The sequence below is a fragment of the Spermophilus citellus genome, assembly GCF_964194105.1.
Source record: "Spermophilus citellus genome assembly, chromosome: 3".
Classification (NCBI taxonomy): domain Eukaryota; kingdom Metazoa; phylum Chordata; class Mammalia; order Rodentia; family Sciuridae; genus Spermophilus; species Spermophilus citellus.
Window position 1 is genome coordinate 184,514,349 of NC_138184.1, and position 14,937 is coordinate 184,529,285.

The 14,937-nt window shown below is 35.0% G+C and overlaps 1 protein-coding gene across 1 annotated transcript in view; it reads right to left on the reverse strand.

Moving 5' to 3' along the window:
• Positions 1-277: 277 nt before the first annotated feature.
• KCND2 (potassium voltage-gated channel subfamily D member 2) overlaps positions 278-14,937 on the reverse strand; it is a 457,887-nt gene continuing 443,227 nt past the window's right edge. The window contains exons 3-6 of the mRNA XM_081286837.1: positions 8,495-8,590; positions 7,538-7,630; positions 4,279-4,526; positions 278-2,736 (exon numbers count right to left, since the gene is read on the reverse strand). Of these exons, the coding sequence (XP_081142963.1) occupies positions 2,559-2,736; positions 4,279-4,526; positions 7,538-7,630; positions 8,495-8,590 (615 nt within the window). The 3' untranslated portion in view covers positions 278-2,558. The remainder of the gene's footprint in view (positions 2,737-4,278; positions 4,527-7,537; positions 7,631-8,494; positions 8,591-14,937) is intronic.

Below are 14,937 nucleotides of genomic sequence, written 5' to 3' on the forward strand. Positions count from 1 at the left end.
TAAGTGTTGAGTTCTAGTCCATACGTGTCACAGGCTTCCCCCAGGTATGAGTGCGGCGCATCTTAGATTTTGGAAAGGAATGAAGTCTAAGGAAAAAGGGCAACAGTCAACCACATTGTCCTGTTCAAGCATGCACGTGTTTTATTTAAGTATTCTCCAAAGGTCTATTTTTTTTCCAGCATAATGCAGGTATTATGCTATCCTTTGAAATAAGATATATGAACTTCAAACAAAATTGTCAAAACAATGACCTTAGTTACTCCATATGGTACACAGAAATAATTACATTTCACTTACAATACAGATGCACTTAACACAGTCATCAATGGTCACTCACCACCAACACAGTATATTTTTTAAATCACCTAAAACATCAAAAAGTTTTTTTCTTTTCCAAACATCTAAAGAAATTAATATTTTGGATAAGTGATAAATGAAAAGAGGAGGCAGAATTGTCAACTAAAATAACCTAACTGCCTTTTCCTTGATGTAACACCAAGAACTTGAAAATAGAACTTCTTGTGGGGAATCAAAAGACATTAAGTATTCCTGATTGTAATTCCTTAGTCTAGTTTTAAAAGAGGTTCTCAATAAATGCCATCAAAGAAGTTTCACTATATATTTGCTCTAGAAGCATAAAGTGACAAGAGGCAGGTGTTAATATAATTGTTAATATTCACGCTGCTGGAAGATTAGTAGCTTTTTAAAAGACATACTAGGAATAAAGCCAGTTCTTCCCAAGAGACAGTAGTTTATCTTACTTTCACTCAGCAAATGTTTATTAAGAGCTACTGTGTGCACAGCACGTTTCTAGAAGCTATTCTAGAAATGGGAAGCAAGAATTTCTGACTTTACCCGAAAATGGTTGGATTAATTAATTTTTATAAGTTATGATAAGCATTTGAAGATCTCTACAATAGAGGGATAATTATTAACTCTTTCCATATATAGAAACTAAGCTTTATTCCTTACAGTGGTGGCTCGGAATGAGCAAAACTTTATTTGACATAAAACTTTTTTACACTGTCACGTGCAGACACGTCTGCTGATGTATTTTAAGGGTGTAAAGGTATAAAGGCTTTTCACTTAAATGTACACAGAAATCAATCTTGCATCATCAAGCTCCCGTCCTCCCAATTTTGTGGAGAACGCTGCACCTTGCCAAACACAGGACCTTTCTGAGATAAATTGGTGCCGCCTTCATGAATGGCATTGGCCGCATGTTTTCATCAAATACTGCGACATGAAGCACTCCCGTTTATCTCTGCATTCCAATTCACATTAGGTATTCTCAACATGTATTCAAGATCTAAAGCAAAATAAATAATACATCAAGTAAGATTCTGAGATCGTCGATCCTGTGATATTAGTCCCAGTCAACTCTTCAGGAAACACATCCCAATATATCTAGTATCTGGGCTTTTCCATAAACAGCAAAGACATTAGAGATAATTCATAGATGTCAACTCCTTTTCTCTAGTTTTTGACAAGGGGATTGATGACAATCTACTTACAAGATAATTTATTGGGGAATACAAAAGTAGGAAAGTCACTTGAACTACAGTAAACACTAGTTTCTCTGATGATAATGAACCCAATACAAAGGTACCCTAGAAATACAGAATGCACTGGGTCACAGCAATACAGTGGACCAAAGAATACTACTGAAAAACATTGATGACACAGTAGTTTTTGGATCAAAAAGTCACCTAAACCTTGCAACACCAGAAGTTTTTCTATGGATGTGGCTCTTACTGTACCTATAATCTGGAAAGTACAACCACCAAAAAATCCTGATTCCTGATACAACATGTGTGCAGTGAATTATTGCAGTTGTAACAGTAACTAGGTGCAAGGCTAAACAATAATACTGAACTATCTGAACACTTCAGATTTACTAATGAGCATCCCCATGAGAAATACTGCAGTTCTAAAAGGAGTTTATTTGCACAGCCCACCATGGAACAATCAGCTTGTTGTAAGTGCACAGAAATTTCCCCTTTCTACAATTATAGTTTATCATGCCTATTCTGAAGACAACATAAGGAAACTGAGATCACTGCTCCAAAGAATTCTAGCATGCATTATGATGGTTTCCTTCAGTCAATACAAATGTGTTGTATGAGTTTTTTTCCCATATATAATAATCTTCATCATAGCCAATGTTCATGGTTTTAACAGGAAAAATTTTTATCAAAATGTTTTCCATATTTTTTTTTGTTTTGCATTCAACTGGAACATTTTGTTCAAAGATTTATTTTATTTTTTTATTAAAAAAGAGTTCTGATCATAAGAAGCATCGATAGGCGGCATTTCATTGTGCTCATTCACAAAGTCAAAGGGCCACAGAATATTCCTCTGTATAACAGGTCAAACTCTGTCTAGAAATGCCATTGGTGGTTTTATTCACATTGGAAGATTTATTTTTGTTTCACTATCAGCCTTCTTGTTTTGCTGTCTTAATCTGCAAAACGTTTATTTTTTTTTTCTTCTTTCTTCTACATTGAGATTCTTTCCACAGCCAGGGCTCAAATTCTCTTAAACCTAATCCAATTGTCTTACAAGGCAGACACCCTGACAATATTTCCTCCTGAGTACTCGGGAGACTCTGGCCTGTCATCTCCTTCTGGTGTGGTTACTGGAGGTGTTGGGATGCTTATTATTGCTGTAGTCACATAAGGTTGTTCACAGTTTAGTTTAACACACTCTTCCATTTTGGCATTTAAGCTGGATCGGCTGATGAGGAAAAAAAATAGATTTAAGAAAAGAAGATATTTATTTAAATTTTTTTCATGAAGCTGAAAAATGTACATTTTAATGCTTGTAAGTAACATTTTAAATGTTCAGGAAAATTATCACGTAAAAATGAAACATCAAAACTTAATATGAAACATCAAAACTTAATATATATTATCTTGAACATTAACCAGTTGATTAACATTAAAGACAATTCTTAAAGCCAGCTCAACTGTTTCTCAAACAAACGGCATTATAAATGTAAGAAAGAAAAAGGACCAGGTAAGATCTGGACAGCCTGAACTGAGCAAAGTAAAATAACTTTAAGATAGAAACTCAGAATTTGATATGCCATGTGATTTCCCAATTCCTTTGTCCACAAAATCCTTTCATTATTGTGTCTTTTTGAAGTATGTAATGCAAATAAACCCTCAATTTAGTGATGATCACATCTTAAGAAGCAAAAAAAAGGTAGCTGTTCCCATCTAGCACTTGAAGGTTTTCTCAAAAGATATTCTTAACAAGAATGTTATACTCTTTGGGAGAAGCAGAAGGAGAAGGATCAAGAAGGGTATAAACAGGAATTAAAACTATTTTCATGGAAAATGAATAAAATGTTTATGTCATAATATTTTCTTCTTAAAACTGTCACCATTTTCTACTTTGTTTTATGATGGATGTAAAATATCTTAAAGATAAAAATTCTTCATTGTCCTAAATTTTAACATTATGGTCCAATTTTTATAAATCAACATAGTCTGAATTCAGAATCTCATCTTGGTTCTCAACATAGCTTCTTAAATGCTAACAAAGAAGCAAGACTGAACTTATAGAGGGTCACTCTAAGAATATATGCTCTTCAAATAAAAGAATGAAGTAAAAAAAACATTTTGGCAGAAGTTGATCTTTTTAATGTGTAATTTAAATGTATTATTAGACATTTATGGTAAAAAATAGTAAATAATGAAAAGTAAAGTGTAAAAGTTTCACATAAATTTTACATAAATTAACTGGTAAATAATTTTAGAATTTAACTTATCTTTTTGATATTGGATTGATTTTTGTATTTGATGTAGCCAAAAAATATCTTTTGGATCAAAAGTATAGGTTAATAAAAGAGATTTGTGTAGGTATAGTTTTAATTTTCACTGTTATATTGAACAAATATATTTTAGGTACTATTGAATAGCTTTCACTCATATCGATGTCAGTTTCACTTGTCTTTTTAGTAGTTTTGATTGTCATTTCAGGCTCTTTGAGTTTACATATGGGGCTCCTCGGTATAGAGGTCCTTGCTCAAACAAACAAAAAATTGTAGAGTTGAAGCAATAAAAAACATTGTTAGTCATCTTCTTCCTGTTGTTAATACTGACAAAAATAATTACTACTTTTGACCCCAAGGGATATGCCAGTGGACTCCTTCTCCTACTAGCTGCACAGTTTTGTCCCTTTCTCAGCCCTAAGAGCTAGGACTTCCCTGCTCATAGGTGGCAATGTGACAGCAGGGACAGAGCCTGTGAACCAGTAGGTTCATCCAGGTACCTGTTAGATAGAGGAGTTCTCTCCACACACCGGATTTGAATCGTGCTGAGTTCCTGCACGCTGCCTCGATGACTCCCAGATACGTTGGCATTTGGGATGCGGAAAGTTTTTTTGTGTCGACGTGAACAGCAAGTGCTGGTGACTCCTTGTTGTGAAGAGAGAGATGGGCTGTGACTTGAAGGACGGTTGACGGTGGCAACTTCCATGCAGCTTTCTTCAAAGACTTGTTCATCCACGAATTCATGATTCTATTTCAGAGTTGGAAGAAAATGTGAAGAAAGCAGAGAAGCACATTTGAAATTAAAATAAACAAAATGTATAGCTTTCTTTTACTAACACCATTTTCCAGAAGATTAGAACCACTTTTCTTTGACATTTGTGTGGAAATAAAATCTCTCTAGTAAGACTAAGTGATTGACGTGTGCCGGTGGATTCAGTGTCCATTGACAAATTAACTTTATCTTAGAATATATTTTATGAATTTAAGCATAAAATCAGGAAGTCAGAAATTAGAAGGGAAAAACCCTTGAAATGAATAGAGATAATATCTTCAGGAAATTTAAAAATTTACATTGACTTTATTTTTTAAACAAATTGAAATCATGAAAAGAGGTTATTTTATAGAAAACCACAAGTAATACTGTTAAATAGTAGCAAATACCTTCACATGGGATTGAAAAAATTTTTCATCTGAAAATAAGATATTGAAGACACTTCCGATTTCTTTAGATGCTTCCCTAAAATTTCTGGTATATAAGAAAATATAACTTATTAGCTAAGAAAATAAAATGTTTATCTGTAAAATGGGTCACTGTGCTTGACTCAGAAGGAATGAGCACTGAACTTTCATGGCCTCTTTTCTTTGTGATATATCACAGGGAGAACTCATGACTTCAGTCTGTGTTCAGGGTGTGTTTTGTGTGTGTGTGTGCACATGTGTGTGCGTAGTACTGGGGACTGAACCTTGGTAGAGAACACTGCTCTACCACTCATTTGCATTCCAGCCTTCTTATTTTTTATTTTGAGACAGGGTCTTGCTAAATTGCCCATGCTGGCCTCCAACTTGCGATCCTCCTGCGTCAGCCTTGGGATAAGCTGAGATTGCAGGCTTGCACCACACTGCCCCAGCTGTTCTCCACCCACTACCTTCTAGCCCATAGGCAATCAGTAATGGGCATCATTTCACACACCCTATTTTATAGATGCACAGTGTCAATTTTACTTTTAAAATGTTTAGTAAAGAATTGCCTCCTAAAATGCCTATGCAAAAATTTTACCTCAGAAATAGAAAGGAAACATTTTGGTCTGAATTGCTAGAGAATAACTTCAATTACTGTTTTTCCTTTGTGTGCACAGAAATGGCCTTCTAATGGAATACCGAATTTCACTTAACCATCTCTCATCCTAAAATATTAGTAAAACAATTGAAGCAATTCACTGGCTAATAGGAAATAGATTGTTTTAGTTACTCATTTTGTCATCTCTTTGCTGAGGAAAGCATTTTGAAACACATGAAATTTAACATTCTACTGTTTAGAGTCCAGAGAATAATTTGATTAGATAAGGCAAAATTTCATGTTAAATATTACATTTTAGAGGAAAAAAAAAGGGCACAAAAGATTCATCATCTGATTTCTTCTTTTATGATGCACATTTCACACACATAATGCAAGTTATCCTGAGTGAGATTTTAATTTATCTCCTTAGCAATTAGAATTGAAGAAGTCATTCTGTTATTGGTTATCCTATATTTTTATAGGTGGTGTTAAAAGTAAATTTTTGGTTTTAAAAAAGTAGTCTTCATTGGTAAAGTAATTGAAAAAAGGAAACAAGAGGAAAAAGACAAAGGTAAATAAATGCATTCTACCATTATCATTTAAGTTCATATAAGTATCATTTAAGCTCCAAAGTATTATTCTTTAAAACTTAATACTAAGTAAGTACTAAGAAAGTACTAAAAGGTTATAGACTTGTCCATATCTTTGTTTAAAAATTCAAATATAATTATGTATTTATCCTGTTAAAACACTTAATTGATTTCCATTTATCATGACATACAAATCAAAATTGCTCACTTGACTCCAAAGACTGACATTATCCAGCCACTGTCTCTGCTTCCTCTTGGGCCATGCTACACTTGCTCCTTTGAGTCACCCTCAAATTCTTTTGCCTCCCCTTAGGCCAAGTTCCTCTTTCTTCATTTCCTTGTTTACCTCCTTCTCATCCTTCTGGTCTCAACTCAAGGTCTTTCCAGAAGCCTTGTCTGAGCCTGTCACCTAGGGGTTCCACCCTCTTTGCCCCACTCCACTGTGGCTCCTGTCAGTTCTTCCACTGCTCATGCCTCTTCTCTAGTAACACCCATGGTTAATGTTTTGTCCCCAAAATGGAGACTCAATGAGGACAGAGGCCATACTAACTTCATGGTGTGTCTTGGATCTGGCTCACTCTTAGGTACACAGCAGGCAAATGATACATACTAGTTGCATGGTTATATAGGTAAATAAACTGATGGTAAATGTATTGAAATTGATAATATATATAATGTGTCTTTGGTGAGTAAAGAAGCTGACCTGATTCAATATGATGAAAAATTTTGTTCTGCTCTGTAATCACAAACTGTGATCCACATTGACTAGCTAACTAAGGAATGAACATCTTTACTATGGAGAAGTCCCACTTAGTGCCTGTAAGTGAAGAAATGTAAACTTTTCCCTCAACACCCAGAGGTGTACCAGTGGTTAAATGTGTCATTTCTTTTGAATGCAAACTGATCATTTTTGCTATGTACCTCTATTTATTATATCTGTGAATTACTTGCTTCTATTCTGTTATTCTCTCTCTCTCTCTTTTTTTTTTTTTTTTTTTTTTGCTATTGATATTCTCTTTACCAGATGTTTGGCACACTTGAAATATCATTTTCCCCTTTTTAATCTAAATTTTAAAAACAGATGAGACAGAATATTTTATTGGACTCTGTATTGGAAGACAGTTTTCTAACTGCATTTAACTGATATCTTAGAACTAGAGTTAAGATACCACTAAGTTAAGACAGAGGTTTCTTAAAATAATTTCCAACTTGAAATGTCATTATGATATTTCAAAGCAGTTTCAGATACTACAGGTTTTCTGTTTTTTTGGTTTTTATCATATTTTCCAGTAATGCGGAGTGTGAAATAATACTTGGAAATATTGTGTATGCACAAAGGCAAATGGGACTAGTGTCAGAGTGCAGAGGCAGGCCCTTGTGCTGTCTCCTTACCGTGGTTTTCTCCAGGCAGTGAAGCAGGTGGTGGTGCTGGGTTTCAAAGCTGGAGCCGGACTTGCTAATGAAGGCCTGTTCCTCCTCCGAAGACTGTCAACACATAAGAAACAGAGGTGCTTCTATTTTATTTGCAAACAGCAAGAATCTCAACCACACAATTGCACAGAGATGTGGCCTATTTTCTGAGGCTCACCAGCAGCACTTTTTTTTAAAACTAAAAACAGACAAATGTGCAGTTGCTTTTAAGTTGAATGATCAGCATACAAATTTTCATCAAATTAGAGGTCTGGTCTTTTAGACTATGCCTCCCTGAATTGAAAATTTAAATCTCTTTTACTCATTCAAGGACCAACTTTCTTTGAAAGCCTGAGCCATTTATCTTTAGATAATAAAATCTAACCTCGTACTTAGATAATCCTGAAACGATTATCGTGCACCTACATGAAAGATATTTTGTAAGAAAAGATGATGGAAATCCTAAATATTAAAGGAAAGTTTTGAAGTAAAAGTCTCTCATTCAGACTCTGTGACATTCCCAACACCGAATCAATGGTGTTCTCTCTTTATTAAGAAGTAAAACAAGACGGGGCATCACCTCTGCTTCCCCATTACCTGAACTTTAAGGAACATGAGCAATTTTTAAATAAAAAACGAATTAGGCATTTGAATTATTGAGCATCTTCTGCCTCTCTGATGTTAATTAGAGATAGTGTAGAGACGCTGTCTGATTGCGAATTTAGGAATCATAACCTACTGGCAATACTCCATAGCACAGCTTCTAACCAGCTACAGACAACTGGAGTGTACAGGAGGAGATTATAAAAAAAATAACACTTTTGCTGTTTTGCTAGCCATTTTCATAATTATTCCCAATAAAATTATATGGTTAAGTAGAACTAAATTAGTATTACCCAATAAACTGATCACTAAAAAATGCAAAGAACTTGACTTTACCTGCAGCTGGTTGCTGAGTAAACCATTCCGTTTGCTCTGCATGTAGGCGCTGGCGCTTCCGCTTTTGGCTGCCCGGATCCTGGCCAGTCTAGCTTTCTACAGGACAAAAAAAAAAAAAAAAAAAGAACATCCCATCAATACTTATGTGTGGTATTCTTCAAACAGTGAAGTCAGTCTTGCTTTATCCTACTGTCAGCATACATATTTTAAAAAGCAAGCCAACTTTTAACATGTAACTACTGACAAATATGCTCCTGTCCTCTTTTGAATGTTTTGTTTTAGTTAGCATTTATTAGTAAGGCCGATTAACTACTTTAGAGCTGGGTTATGCATGCAGGAATTGAAATTAAGTCTTTACAGTAAGATGAAGCTATTTTATTACTGTTTCTCTCAATTGTGTCAAGAGAAAAATAGCAATATTACTTTACTTATATTTTCATTTATCCAAATCTGAGTAACTTAATGAAATGAAGACCAGTAGCCCAGTAAATCAGCTGCCATCTCCTTTTCATTTAAACTAATGTCCTTTATAAAATTAGTAACTAAGTTCTAAGAACCAATTCCCTTTTTCTATCCTTCCTTCTTTCCCTCCTTCCTTCTTTCCATTCTTAGAACCACTATTCAGCTGTATCTGTGTTCTCCAACTTAACTTTAATCTTTGAAATTATTCTGGTAAAGAAGAAAATGCAGAGCCCTTGCTGAATAAAATGGACTCTCTTTAAAAAAAAAAAAATCTCTGAATTTATCTACTTTGTTGGCAAGGTCCGCACAACTGTATGCTCATCTGTTTTGTATTTAACTCTTGAATTTGTTGAAATGATGAACAGAGCAAGCTCATCCAAAGAGATCTATAAGATCATTTAAAATTTTTTGAACATTTTTTTCTTCAATTAAGAGAATTTTTTTTTCTGGTGGTCACTTCAGTTGTTCACTGTTAGAGTGACATCACGAGAGTGGTATTACCGAACAAACTAGGTGGTCAGCTTGATTTCCTGTATGGCATTCTACTTTATGAGTGTGGGGATACACCCCTGATTAGACTGAGAGAAGATGCCTGCTTTGCATCCCCTGGGCAGCACTCCTTTGGTGTCCATTCTATTCTTGTGATGAATCTCTCAGCAAGTGTATGTAACATAGCAACTGGGGTGACTTGAAAAAGAAGTTTCTTATAAACTGACCCTAAGAAGACTCCTCTTCCCTTTCAAACCACCCCACACAGATGCTATCTTTAGTCTCAAGCCCTAGAATGTTCTTTTTAGTAAGGATTTCAAAGTTACTTAGATTTTTAAAGCAGAAAACAGATACAGACATATCATAAAACTTTTAATCCTATAAAACGATATACAAGCAATTGAGTCTCTATGATCCTGGAGCCATCTTCTTCCTATGCTTTGGAGTAAACAACGGGTAATCTTCTTAGGAAATCCTATCCAAAACTTTCTAAGCACATCAAAGCAAGCACATGTATACATATAGAATGGCATATATATCTTTACTCAGTTGGAAGAACACTTCTCACACTGTTACACTTAGTTGTGTTTTTTTTTTTACCATATCTTGGAAACTCTTACTTTTTATGGATGTGCCCTATGTGCTCTATCTGTATGAGTGAAACATATTTATTTGGCCTGCCAACTACCAACTAAGTTTTTAAAGCATCTTTTTCTACTGCAAGTAATACTTCCTGCCTTTAACATTATTACCATGACCTTTTCTGCAAGAAAAAATTCTGAAAGCAATTATTCCTGCATCAAAGGATGTGTGTGTACATGTGATATTAACAGGTTTTACCAAATTTTCCTTCAATTAATAGGCTTTACCAAATTTCCCTTCAAAGTCGTTGTAACAAGATGCTCTTGCATCCACATCATTTGAGAGTCGCACTGAGATGTTTGAAGCTCTCAAAGTAGCTTTAAGATAACTGCCGTGGCTTTAACTCCACATTCACCTCTAAATATAGTCTTCCCAGGCTCTGATTCCAGATTAAAATAGGTTGCAAGGAGTTCATATTTATAAGCATTGAGAAACAATGACAAATTTCCTCTCTTCATTGTCAATGTAATGCTTAGGTCACTCAAAGATTGGGGCAATACTGGAGAATGAAGTTGGAAAGTAGAAGAACTTTTCATCTTAAATGCTGGGCTGCAGGGCCAGAATTTCAGGCCTGACTCAACAAACAATGGAAAGTGATATAGGCACTTTTGGAAAAGACTTGGAACTGACATAATAATTCAGAAACAAGCAGTTTATGTAACGGTTTCCAGAAAGGGCTTATTGTTGAAATTTTAGTTAGGTATCTTTGTTCTCCTGAAACATTTATTGCTTTTTAGGTTTCCTTCTCTCTTCTACCCACTCTTTCCTTTCTCTTTCCTCTCCTTGGTTTCTTTGACTGCCAGCCTGCCTGCCTACCTCTCCATCTTCCTTCCTTCCTTCCTTCCTTCCTTCCTTCCTTCCTTCCTTCCTTCCTTCCTTCCTTCCTTCTCTTTAATTTGCAACTACTATACATAATATCACCTATATCATAGTTACCTATGTCATTCTTTCATTAATGAGACATGTACATTAACTAAAAATGTTACCCAGCAAAAGAAGATGTCATATATTTCTCTTCATATAGTGGCAAATCTGCATACAGTAGCCATCACTACTATAGAAATGGTTCTAACCTTAGAGAAAAATATGTTGTTTTAGAGACAGCATGGTCATTTTTGCTAGATTTATACAGTGCATTAGCAAAAGAATCTCTCATCTTTGTTCAGCCTCTTTTGTCTTACTTTGACACAAATATTGTTTCATTGGTGGTACATGCCAAATATCTGTTAAATGTTTTCAAGACCCCTTTGAGGTCTTTAATTACTTTGGTTCCAGCAGGTAATCGAGGGAAATTATCTTATAAAAGTACTTTAGAAAATGATTTTACTTATGACCTCTGCAGTACGACAATCTTGGCAAGTCCAGTTTGTATAATTGAGAGGTTAAAAAAAAATCCTTCCAATCCTCTACCCTATCCTGGAAGGAAATGAGAACTTCTTGTCATGGCAAATTGCCAGCAACAAAAATGGAAATCAGGGTGAAGTTTCAGTAAATAATTAACTGTGGTCGATTGGAAAGTAGAAGGTTTCCAAAGTGTTAATTAAAAATGGAGTTTGTATTGTCAGTTTTAGAATAAAAGCTTGGTAGTTATTTTTGAACTATTTATCTGCTTTAAGAAATACTGGTGGTGTTTGGGAAAAACTGTTCATCTCCTAAGCACATTTCTCCCATTCATCCCAATTTCTCAGAAATTCAGTTTTGCCTAATCCTCTAATCTCAGCAGGATTTCTCAGTCAGTTGCAAGGAATGATAAGTGAAATGCATAAAATCCAAATGAACCAGATAAAGCAAATAACTAGTTCTGTGGCCAAGACAAGATTGGGGAATGTTGAGATGTTAGGCAGGTTTTCCCAGCAGCTGGGTTCTTCACGACATATGTGAGGGTAAAAGGAGGACACAGTGTACAATTTTTCTTAAATTAATTTGACGTGGAACAGACTTCCATGCAGACAAAGCATTCAGAAACTAGTATGCAGGGTAACACAATGGATTTTTAGCAAGTAGATGATTCTTATTTATGACAAATAATACTATGTAAATTTATAATGTATTTTCTGGAATAGAGGCTGAGCACCAATCAGAGAAAGATCCCTAACAAAATACCTTTGAGTTAGCAATTCCCTTAAATGAACAGCCACCTTCTAAATAAGATGTGCTGCAGATTGAGGGATGTTTCTGGACCATCTTGTCATAAAATCACAAACTAGTCTCAATACTTTTGAAGAATTAAGGTATCCCGGGCAGCTTAAGGGAAAAAACCAGAAAATCTCTTTCCTTGGTAATCTCAGCCAATTACTTATTCCTCAGATATCAGCCCACATACTTCCCGTAACATGTGTCCTGGAAATTTCATGTTTGGTTGTTTGTTTCATTTATGGTTTAGTAAAAAGCTTCATGTGGATTTAACATATTAAGCTTTTTCAGCTTTTAAAAATTTAAAGAGTTTATTGGAATCTTTCCATTTGCTAAGGAAAATAGCTGCCCTAAAAATGAGACAAATTTTTAGTACCAAACAATAATAAAAAAGTGAGAGTGGAAGGAAGTCAGTGGAAGGCAGTAGAATGTTCCCTGCCTGGTTAATCCTGGGATGGCAGTGCTGGGCAGAAACAGTCAGGGAATTGGGTCAGCTGAAAAAATGACAGGATGGTAAGAGGACTCTGGGTAGGGAAAGGTGAGAACCGAAAGAAGATGTAGAAGGGCATCAGAAGCAAAATAATGCTTCCTATTTATTTACTTTTTGTGCTAAGTATGGAACCCAGGACCTCTCACAGATACCAGTGCTATTTTGTGCCACACATTTACTGCACTTTACTCTTCACGGTGGAGGAGAGGGACAATACAGTGGAATACATGATAATAGATTATACACACTATTGTGGGAGAAAAAAGGGAGGAACTAAGGTTGCCTACAATACCAGAAGAATTTTGATGGAAGCAGTGATATGTGACCTAAATGTTGTACCCTGAATGGGAATTTGCCAGGTGGTTACATTAGGTAGTGTGGAAAGGAGTGGAGAACTAAGAGCAGAGGAGGTGATTCAACAAGGCTAAACCTAGAGTAGGTAGGGAGAAGTATGTAATCCACAAATTCCTATATGAGTATATAACAGGTGATCATTAAAATATAGACAAATTTTTAAAAACTAGATTATCCACAGAAACTTGGGTAGGAGTTGAATAATTTTGTTTTTAGTAGTGGATAATCTAAACCAGATCATTCTCAGGCTCCAGCAAGGATTTATTTCTTGTCTATGCATTATTCTAGAATTATGTTTAAAAAAATCTTCTGATTTGGACCTTGCTGAGTGTACTTGGCAATGGTTCTTAGAGTGTGATAGCAGTAGCAGTATCACCGGGAACTTGTTGGAAATGCAAATTTTTAGGCTGCAACTCAAAACTACAGAATCAGAAGCTTTGGGAACAGGGTTCAATTTCTGTTTTAACAACAGGATCCAATTTGTGTTTTAACACGCTCTCCAGATGATTCCAATTAATCTAAAGTCTGAGAAGTACCATAGCAGGATGTGATAAATGACAAAGTATCAGTAACATCTATCTGTATGAATGTAAAAAATCGTCTCCATGTGAGAATAAGATATTCATATATATTGATTCTAAATTTCTCACTGTATTCTGAGTTCCTTACAGGAAAATCCCTTAGGTAACAGAGAATTCACAGTATGAACAATGTAGACTTTTCTGGTCTTGGACTTTAATCAACAAATGTGTGCTTGTGTGCAAGTTACCTGTAAAATGGAAATAATAATATCACCCTCTTTGTAAGTTGATTGTGAATATTATAAAGCATCTGGAACATACTAGACAGTCTAAAAAGAGTTTGTTGTTGTTACTAGTATTTGTAAATTACAGTTATAATCACCATTGCTTCTATTACATGATGAACAAAGGTTACCCTGTGAATCTGCAAATTATGTATGATCTTATTCATATTTCAAAGCAAGGTGTACCACTTGCTTTAAAATATCAACTCTACCACCTGTTGGAAGGTATTCAATAAACACCTTTTGAATAGCTGAGTGGAAAAATAGATCTATTAAAATACATTGCACACAGTGGGGGCAGGAGAAAGGTCTCAGTAAAAACTTACATTTATGCACATGTCCATGTGCAGTTCAGATTGTGAAGGATTGATAAAAATGGGGGTAAACAATACATTCCCTTTAAAAGGCAGCAGTGTGTAATGAAATCAGAGAAAATATATGCTGGGGGAAGAGCCTAGAAAGAAGTATCCTGACAGTGATGGCAGAATTTTCTCAAAGGCTTGATATTATGCACATTCAAGATTTTCCTAGAGTTTGGAGCTGGCAATTGGACTAAACACCAAAAAATTTGATCTAAGAAACCATTTTACAATATTATGTTAATTGATCAGCTTGAATAATGTTTTTATTGAGCAGACTGCTTGCTTGACTGAATCAGCTGGTTATTTTTGCATAACCTTAATATCTGTCAAGTCACTCCAGCCCAGATAAATGCAAACTTTCTTAGCCTAATGGAGGCTTTTCTGCTTTTTTTTTTTTTAATCTTCTGGGAAGGAAAATAGGAAACGTCCCTTGTTAAGTTATTTTGTTGAATACCTAAGTTCTTAGAGGATTATGCTTAGCTTATTGGCCATAGACTATTAACTGAATATATTATATTAGGTTATTATATTTGGCTTATTAGGCCAATTTTTCTAGTGCTCATATGTAAAATTCATTGTATTGTGGCAGAAATTTAGAATACAGATGATATTTTTAAAATGCCAAAGTCATTCTTAAAACACGCTTTTTAATTTGTATACTTTTATAACATCACTTTTACTTTGGCTCTTAAAATTTAGTTAGCCA